The sequence below is a fragment of the Clupea harengus genome, chromosome 24, assembly GCF_900700415.2.
Source record: "Clupea harengus chromosome 24, Ch_v2.0.2, whole genome shotgun sequence".
NCBI lineage: Eukaryota > Metazoa > Chordata > Actinopteri > Clupeiformes > Clupeidae > Clupea > Clupea harengus.
The window spans coordinates 17,254,950-17,264,949 of NC_045175.1; the positions used below are offsets into that span (position 1 = coordinate 17,254,950).

At 42.7% G+C, this 10,000-nt stretch overlaps 2 protein-coding genes across 2 annotated transcripts in view; both read right to left on the reverse strand.

Moving 5' to 3' along the window:
* zgc:136908 overlaps positions 1-10,000 on the reverse strand; it is a 28,788-nt gene that overhangs the window by 17,995 nt on the left and 793 nt on the right. The gene's annotated exons all lie outside the window — the stretch shown is intronic.
* samd1b (sterile alpha motif domain containing 1b) overlaps positions 5,566-10,000 on the reverse strand; it is a 13,714-nt gene continuing 9,279 nt past the window's right edge. The window contains exons 6-7 of the mRNA XM_031562507.2: positions 7,215-7,329; positions 5,566-6,006 (exon numbers count right to left, since the gene is read on the reverse strand). Of these exons, the coding sequence (XP_031418367.1) occupies positions 5,857-6,006; positions 7,215-7,329 (265 nt within the window). The 3' untranslated portion in view covers positions 5,566-5,856. The remainder of the gene's footprint in view (positions 6,007-7,214; positions 7,330-10,000) is intronic.

Here is a 10,000-nt window from a genome sequence, read left to right on the forward strand (position 1 = left end):
TCTCTCTCTCTCTCTCTCTCTCTTGGTCCAACTGGGGACATTCCACACATGCTTGTCACTCTCTCTTTCTTTCTCTCACTCCTTCACACACACACACACAGACACACACACAGACACACACCTTTCACTCTTTCTCTCACTCCTTCACACACACAAACACACACACACAAACACAGACACACACCTTTCACTCTTTCACACACACAAACACACACACACACAAGTGACTGTTATGGCAGTCAAATGGGTGGGAACTCATTGTCCCAGGCTGAGAGGGCTTCCAGTATACATGCTCAACCTAATGGCTATGCATGTACGAATACACACACACACACACACACACATACACTAACAGACACACACACACACACACACACACACACACACACACTTACAGACACACACTAACAGACACACACTAACAGACACAGACACAGAGACACACACACATATGCAATCACACACATTTAAGTGTGTACTTTTTTTGTTTAACATTATTCTCAGAGAGAATGTAGAATATACACCATTTACAGTAACACAAACAAAACAAAAAAGACAAAAATCTACAATAACAGTGTAGGGATATAAAATAAGGCCACAAAGACAACACACGCACACGCACACACACGCACACACACACACACACACACAAAAACACATCACTCAGTTTGTTTTTAATGTTGGAATGTTCCGGTTTATTAAAAAAAAAAAAAAAAGAAATGTATTCTTTACAAAAACATACAGCTGAACACACGGACAAACAGACAGAGAGCGGACACGCATATCAGAGACACAACGGTGCAACACAACCAGACAAGATGATAAGAAAAAAGCGCCCCTGGGTGTACGAGTTGCCCTGACAGCGTATGTTTTCAGTTTTTTTCATATTCTCATACAAAAACAAATAAACAAAAAAAAAAACAAGGTTATGGCCACTGCCTTAACCTGGTTTTGAAGGTCCAGTCTGATGAGGTGGTTTTCGTGTACAATCTGAGCTCTAGGGTGTTAAAGCTGAATGGGAGACAGGGAATGGTAATATCTGCTTGCCCATCTACTACAAGCATTACAGATGGTTTCTTCCTCTCAGTCTGAAAGGTGCTGGTGTGGATGATTATAAAAGGCATGCGGCTTCTTGGTATCATTGAAATGGTCTCCCAGTAACCCAGTCTCTGTCATGGTCTCCCCGGTAACCCATTCTCTGTCATGGTCTCCCAGTAACCCAGTCTCTGTCATGGTCTCCCAGTAACCCATTCTCTGTCATGGTCTCCCAGTAACCCATTCTCTGTCATGGTCTCCCCGGTAACCCATTCTCTGTCATGGTCTCCCAGTAACCCATTCTCTGTCATGGTCTCCCCGGTAACCCAGTCTCTGTCATGGTCTCCCCGGTAACCCATTCTCTGTCATGCTAGTAACACAACACCGACTGTCACATCTGGAGCAAGGTATTGATCGACTGACTGAATGATTGACAGGTTGAACCCATACACAAGATGAACTATACGGTCGCTGTACCATGTGTTACTTAAGGACCGCAGGGAGAACTGTGTCCGTGTGTGTCCGTGTGTGTGTGTGTGTGTGTGTGTTTTCCAGGGTGTCAGGTGGTTTTCTTCCATAACCAAGCAAGAGGGGTAAAGGGAAGGAGGGAGAGAAAGGTGTGAGAGCACAGAAGAAGAGAGGGATGATGAAGTGGAAAAGAGAAAAAGCAAGAGAGAGAGAGAGAGAGAGAACAAGAGAGAGATGGAGAGAGAGAGAGAGAGAGAGAGAGGGAGAGAAAGTTAGAGAGGAAGGGAGAGAGCGAGAACAAGAGAGAGAGGGAGGGAGAGAGGGAGAGCAAGAGAGAGAGAAGGAGGGAAAGAGGGAGAGCAAGAGAGAGAGGGAGATGGAGAGAGAGAGAGAGAGAGAGAGAGAGAGAGAGGGAGATGGAGAGTGAGAGGGAGAGAAAGTTAGAGAGGAAGGGAGAGAGCGAGAACAAGAGAGAGAGGGAGGGAGAGAGGGAGAGCAAGAGAGAGAGAAGGAGGGAAAGAGGGAGAGCAAGAGAGAGAGGGATGAAAGTGAAAGGATTCAAGGAAAACTGACACTGATCTTTAGAACTGATGACAAGCCAACTGATTTTTCAGCTGATCACAACTGGTTCAATTTTGATTTTCAAATAACCTAAAAAAAAACTAAAAAAAAAACAAACAAACAAACAAAAAACGCTCTTCCGGTGCAAGATAACAGTTCAGCTCAATGTAAATTAGCATAAATGTCACGTAAACAAACACCACGCCACGGGATTGTGGGTAAACATCCTGGGACACAATCACAATCCCTCTCTGCGACAGTAATATACATTCAACACTGTGTTCAATCGTCTGAGTAAGATAGTGGGAGCAGAGAGAGAGAGAGAGAGAGAAGAGAGTAGGATAGAGAGAGAGAGAGGGAGAGAGAGAGAGAGTAGGAGGAGAAAGAGAGAGATAGTAGAAGAGAGAGAGAGAGTAGGATAGAGAGAGAGAGGAGAGAGAGAGAGAGAAATCTGGAATGTATATGACCATGATCTGGCACAGGCAGTCTTAAACTCTACTGTAAGGTGTTGAAGTCAGTCTTAAACACTACAGTTAGGTGTTGAAGTCAGTCTTAAACCCTACTGTTAGATGTTGAAGTCAGTCTTAAACACTACAGGTAGGTGTTGAAGTCAGTCTTAAACCCTACTGTTAGATGTTGAAGTCAGTCTTAAACCCTACTGTTAGATGTCATCTGACTGACTGGCGGACAAGGGCCAGAGCCAGTCACGGCGACTGTCTGGATTACTGGATTAACAGACATCTCTCTTAACGACTGTGACATGGTCCTTATTTTTCATATTGTGAATTATGTTGGGAAGATTTTCCATACAGGATGTAGATAGCTCGAGGTGACCTATCAGGTTCGGATCAGTGCCGGGTCAGTTCCGCCTGTGATTGGCAGCAAGGGTGCATTCTAAAACCTAGCCATCCGTCATCAGTGCTGAATTATGAGGTAAACCTGTGGCACACTAGTCGGGGGGAAAATCTACCAGCACTTTCTTTATGCTTATGAAAACACTACACACAGGAGTGAGAATACCTGGATTTAGGTGCCACAAACCATTCCAGAGTCAAAATAAAAAACGAGCTAAGGTAGGAATGCTGGCCTACGTTTTGTCATACGTCATACATCTGAGTTCCGCTTAATTGCATCCAATTAAAAAGCAAGGCCCTGATCTCAAAATCCTTCATGAATGCAAACAAAAAGTATTAATAATAAAAATAAAATAAAACATTGGTCTGAACTGAGACAAGGCAAGATGCTAATAGATGAACTCCCATTCTCCTCCTAGTCTTTTGAGCAGTAGCAGTACAAATTGCTGGTGAGACATTACATACTGTACATGTAGCTAGAATTTGTTTCGTTTTTTTTTCACCTTCTTTCTTTTCTGTCGGTCTCTCCCTACGACTCTGTACACCAATCAAAAGGAGGAGAGAAAGCACAGTTTTCAGGGATGACCAAGCCCTGCTCTGATTAGCTGGTGGGCTGAAGAGTCCATGAGTCATTTCACAAGAAGACAAGAGTTTATACATGTGTATTAACAAGCTTAAAGGGAGGAGATGCTACTAGTACATATATACATATATATATGTATGTTAAAAAAAACAGCCAAAACAGGGCACTAACCCAAACAGAACATTCTAGAACCAGAACTAGGAACCTATAGACAGATGTGGTCCTGATTTAGCTTGGTTTCCCTTGACAACGTCTGTTTCAGAGTCAGCCACTGTATGGGTTGGCCAGTCGATAGGTTCCACACAGTATTTGATTGAAGCAGGGTTAAGCCTTGATTAGAATCACGTATTGCCATAGACCTGCGGAACCTTCTTCGGAACCTGCCCCATTTTTTTAGTCCACGGGTGTAGATTCCGAGCTGTTATGTGTCCTGTTCTTAGGAGAGAGAAAAAAAGACGAATCCCTTTATTTGAGTGTCCGAGTCGGGAAAAGTCGGATTTCATTTTCCATACTTCCCAGGGGGACCAGTCAAACCTTGTTTGCGAGGGACTGCGGGAGGTTTAAAGAAAAAGGTTTCAATTTGCTCCAGTTTCTCGTTTTTTGTTGCTGACGTTGTTGTTGTTGTTTTTTTTTCATTCAAAAGGACATAGTCTTCATAAAAAAAACACACACACAAACACAAGATACACTGATCCAAAGCATTCACTGCTGGCGTCGGAGCTCATGTTTTATAACTTTTAGAACGACAACAACAGAACACACGTATACAATTATGTGCAATAAGCAAGGAGGAGAACCGGGTAAAAGGTTATAGTACCACATACAGTACTGATCTGTACTGGAATATAAATATGCATTTTGGTCCGTCAGAACCTAGATCCCAACCAGGAGGGGTGAGAGCTGGTAGACCTGCGTGTTGCTCCTGAACGCACCAATTGTGACTAGGGCTGAACGATTAATTGCATTTGCGATTTAATCGCGATATGATAGAACGCGATTTTCTAACCGCAACGTTCGCGATTAAAAACGTGGTCTTAAAAAAAAAAAAAAAATTATAATTTTTTTTTTTTTCTTAAGATGGTACATTTTGCACACAGTGCACACTTACAATGACTTTGTTTAAATTACTTAAATGCACAGTGGCAAAGCCACCGATTTGTTGTTCTTGATTCTGTAATGAGCAGTTAAATAAAAATGTAAAATGTGGGAAATAATAGTTTACACTAAATGTATCTAATATTGTGTTGGTCATATTTAAATCATTCATTACGATTTGTTGGAATTTTTTGGGGGATAAAATAAAAAAAATGCATATTAAATCGCAATCGCAATATTTGGGGGAAAAAATCGCAATTAGATTATTTTCCCAAATCGTTCAGCCCTAATTGTGACATTCTTGAACGTGCCTATCAGTCTCCAGAGGCTTTACAACTCCCGAGTAATTTACAAGCTGTACTCTGTCACAATCAAAGCCAGAAGGGTCCCTTGTAAGCATATCAGTCTCTCTCTCTCTCACTCTGTGTGTTTGTGTGTGTTTATGGGTATAAGTCCGCTGGATTGCTCAGCTGGCTGTTATTGCTGAACCTGGTCTGTGGTGAATAGTGGGGAAATAGCGCCACCTATGGGTCAAGTCGGGTCTCACCAGCACAGGGGTGTCTCACAGGCCAAATGGCATCCAAACTTCTTGAAAAAAGAAAAGGTTTCTGCAGATTTTGTGTTTACAGCCCATATGGGACAAAGAGGGAAAGTTCTCCTCTTTTGCACTTCATTTGTTCCCTCTCTTCCCCACCGGGCGGCGCTGTCCCGTAATAATCCACTGGACGATACAATCAATCCACTGTGAACACAAGAGATCCAAGAGCAGAGCTGCGCAGCGGACGAAGGGTCTGTTGTCAATATCCTTTTTTGGGGAGAAAGGGTTCTAGTTTTTCCTGCATCTTCTGGAAGAAGAATGACTGCTGGAATGTTTCTCTGTTTGTGTGTGTGTGTGTGTGTGTGTGTGTGTGTGTGACTCACAGTATGTGTGTGTGTGTGTTTCTCTGTGTGTGAAAGTCACAGTCTGTCTGTATGTGTGTGTGTGTGTGTGTGTGTGTGTGTGTGTGTGTGTGTGTGTGTGTGTGTGTATTAATGAGTGAATGTGCACTGGAATCCTTTCACATACTTGTTGTCACAAGTCCATATGTCAGTTTGAATATAATAATACAAATAAGCAAAGATATGTGTATGTGTATGACAACAGTCAGTGCATGCATGATTGCACGTATGAGATCATGTCAAATGTGTCTTTACACAGGAGTAAGAATGTATGTATATGTGTGTGTGTGCGTGCGTGTGTATGTGTGTGTATTTTCATCATCAGCAGAAAGCTTCGTCATCTTGGAAGTGTGTTTTCTGCAGAACCTTAACGTGCCGTTCATAGATTTTCAGTGCCGGTCCGAGTCGGATGGAGAGGCCCGTGAGGACATCATTCCGCTGCATCAGAAGGAGTGACTTGCCATCTATTTCCTGTGAAGAGCAGAGAAGGTAGATAAGGAGAAGGAAGATAAGGAAATGTCAGGAATTGTGGGAAATGTAGTATATTAGTCAGTATCAGTATTAAGGTCGGTATCATACCTCAAAGTTACTCGGAGAGCACAGACAACTAGGAAAACAAAGGCTTCACTGATGGACATTTACATTTACATTTAGTCATTCAGCAGCCACATTTATCCAAAGCAACGTACAAAGGAAAGAACAATCAAGCTACGAGCAATAGAGACCGAGTGTAACAATAAATACTATTTTACATAATAAATAAAAAAGTGCAGGAATGTAAGTACTGTAAGTGAGTTAAGTACTAGTTAGACATCACAGAATGACATACACCATAGAACTAGAGTAACGTGGAAGTAGACCATAGAACTAGAGTAACGTTGAAGTAGAATAGAATCAGGAAGCTGAGACAGTAACAGTCAGCTGAACATACCCCCAGTCCAGGACTGTAGCCAGCTTACAATAGAGGGAACGTTTACCCCCGCACCTTTTCATTTAGTACAGAACAGAACTGGGAGAAAACCAAAAGCTCCACAGATCCCCGGCTCAGTAGAGCAGCGGGCCTAACCTCAACCCTCAGCAAATGGGTGGGTCACGTTCAGTAGAGAGGCGGGCCTAACCCCAACCCTCAGCAAATGAGTGGGTCACGTTCAGTAGAGAGGCGGGCCTAACCCCAACCCTCAGCAAATGGGTGGGTCACGTTCAGTAGAGAGGCGGGCCTAACCCCAACCCTCAGCAAATGGGTGGGTCACGCTCAGCAGAGCAGCGGGCCTAACCCCAACCCTCAGCCAATGGGTGGGTCACATTCAGTAAAGAGGCGGGTCTAACCCCAACCCTCAGCCAATGGGTGGGTGACGTTCAGAGACAGGTTGACATTTATTACTGTTGCAACTGCTGGTCTCATGGTTCCTCTCTGGATCTGCCTGCTTTATGTGACATTCTACTTTGCCTGTCTGTCTGTTTGCCTGATTGACTGTGGTAGTGTGTGTGCATGTTTGATTATTTTGGTGTGGTACTGCAAGCGAGAGAGAGAGAGAGAAAAGGATAAAGTGTGTGTGTGTATGTATGTGTGTGTGGTTCCCATATAGTTTGTGTAGTGTTTGTTTGCTTGTTTGTTTGTTTGTTTGCGTGTGTGTGTGTGTGTGTGTGTGTGTGTGTGTGTGTTGTGTGTGTGTCGTTACCTGCGTCCTGAATGCCAGGGCCTGCTCAGCGAAGCCCACTGAGGTGAAGTAGTTGACCACGTCCGCCACGGTCCAGTCCACCGGGTTCATGCTGCCGCTCTCCACCTTCACAAACCTGCACACACACCAACAACAACAAACACAATCAATAATAACAAATAAATATATAATGCTCTGACATAATTTTAAAGGGTCGTCAACAAGCCATCTGTCAACTATCTGTTGAGGATAAGGAATGTCAACAGGGTAATACTTGGCCAATAAAATAATTCTGATTCTGATTCTGATATGGTTAAGGTCTTACCAATTCTACATCACTGTACATAGTGGGAAAGTTTAGCACTTTTGCATTTTATGATAAAAGAAAAATCTAAATTTAGAAATGTCCCTTCAAATATGGTCCAAATACAAATATAAAAATATATTTAAACACATCCAAAATCAAAAGAAACAAATGATCTTGGCTTACATTGAAAATAAATCTTTATTCTGTCTGTTTTAATGGGTCTTTGAAATAAATGAATGGGAGTCAATGGAGACACTAAAGAAATACATAAATAAAAATGTAAAAAAAATGTTAAAAAAAACACTCATAAAAGCCATCTAGCTAGCTAACTGATGCATTTTTGCCATTTTTGGCACAGATCACATCACATAATTACATAGTCTAGTTAATAACCTGGAAGCTACTGGGAACTATGGTTGTGTTTGTCTGTCCATCGCATGACGATACGCCATCAGAATGAACCTGAGGCTGCCCGAGGCCCCTGTCATTGCCAGGCCTCCAGAAAGCCTCAGGACATGACCTTGGGCCTCAGGACATGACCTTGGGCCTCAGAGGGCCCGAGTCCCCCCTCCCCCCTCCCCAGAGCTCAGGAATCCTTAGACCTCGTCTGGGAAAGGCTCCGACTCCCCCTGGAATTTCGGGAGCCCCCTCCCCCAGAGCTTCGGAAAGCCTCTCTCTGTCTCGGACCTTCAGGAGTCTTTCTGAAGCCCCTGGGCAGCCAGAGGCCCTCGGGGCATAAACCAGCCTGGCTGGACTGGAGTTCATGCCTGAGAGAGGCCTGCAGAGGCTGCAGTAGATGTCTGCTGCCCCAGACATCTACTGGCCCACTGTTACATATGCATGGCCAGGGACACGTGTAGACTCTGTGGCAGAGGGCCTCTACATCTCTCTGGCAAGAGCTCCAGCCCAGACACATTCCATTACTGACAGGTGACCACCACTATAATATGTGCTAGCCACCTTACGTATGTTTACTGTTCAAGGCACATCATACACACTTTTTCATTTTAGATTCATATTGATATACTGTACTGTACTGTAATGTGAAGGACAGATAAACACACCTGTCAATCTCACTACCTGTCCGGGTTCTTAACTAGCCTATGTAATAATAAGGTGATGTGATCAGACAGGTTGCAAAACACGACGCACACCGCACTGACTTTTTTGTGGAAGCCGACAATTTTTTTAAAAGAGCAGTTTGCTGTGTTTATTGTTGTTTATTTTAAAACAGACAGAATACCGTAATTTCCGGACTATTGAGCGCACCTGAATATAAGCCTCACCCACTGAATTTTTTTTAAATAATAATTTTTAACATAAATAAGCCGCACATGTCTATAAGCCGCAGGTGCCTACCGGTACATTGAAACAAATTAACTTTACATAGGCTAAAATGAAGTAATAAGTAATGGTGATGTGTTTTGAGTTGTTTTGAGTTGTGTTCTGTCTACGCCCGAAGACTGTGGTTATTTTGACATTAGTTAAGTTATTGAGAGAGATACTGAGAAATCGCGTGGAGCTAGGCATCCATGCGGCTGCATCCATGCTAGCATCCTAGCTCCACAAAGCCACCGTAAACACAAAGCCACCGTATACAGTCACAGGTATCATAATCCATAAATTAGCCGCGTCATTGTTTAAGCCGCGAGGTTCAAAGCGTGGGAAAAAAGTAGCGGCTTATAGTCCGGAAATTACGGTAAATGTTTATCATGAATGTATGAATGTAATTTTTGGGTGGGTTTAGGATATTTTTAAATATATACTGTACTTATGTTATTATGTATCTTAATGTAACCACATAATATGGAATAGTATCTCATCTGGCAGCCATTTTAGAACATTTTCACCAAGGCCCCTGGGGGCCCTATTTGAAGCACCTCCAATTTTATTTCTGATTAGAACATTAGAACCTCCTTTTTTTTGTCAAATTAGATGATTTTATCACAAAATGCACAATTGTTATGAACATTTTAGTTTAACTGCCACACTATTAGGAACCCACCGTGGTAAAATGACATCCTCATCCTCACTGTTATTGGACTTTTTTATCTATCCTGTGAGCACCTCAGTTCATTTACATTTAAATGTATTCCCTGTTTATCAAAAGCAACTCTCGACACAAGTAGTGTATACGTTTGTCACTGAACAGTCTGGTTATCAATTCTAATGACTGCTTTTCACTGCACACAGTTTCATCAACATGAAATAGACTTTTTAAGTGCACGATCATCAGGAAACCTAATGGCCTGCTAGCCTGTTGAGGAGTGTGATCGTAACTATGTGATTAGAGTGTTGTTAACTGACGGTTCCGTTTGACGATGTAGTAATGAGATAAAGCGGTCATTTAAGCCCTTTACTTTGAGAAGGACGATCACGAAGATGTGATTAGAATTAGAATGTAATAACTGGAGGTTCCATTTGATGATGTAATAATGGGACTGTTTTAAATGGCGGTCACTGTAAACTCTAAATATGCATGGTGCAAGTCTGGAATGGC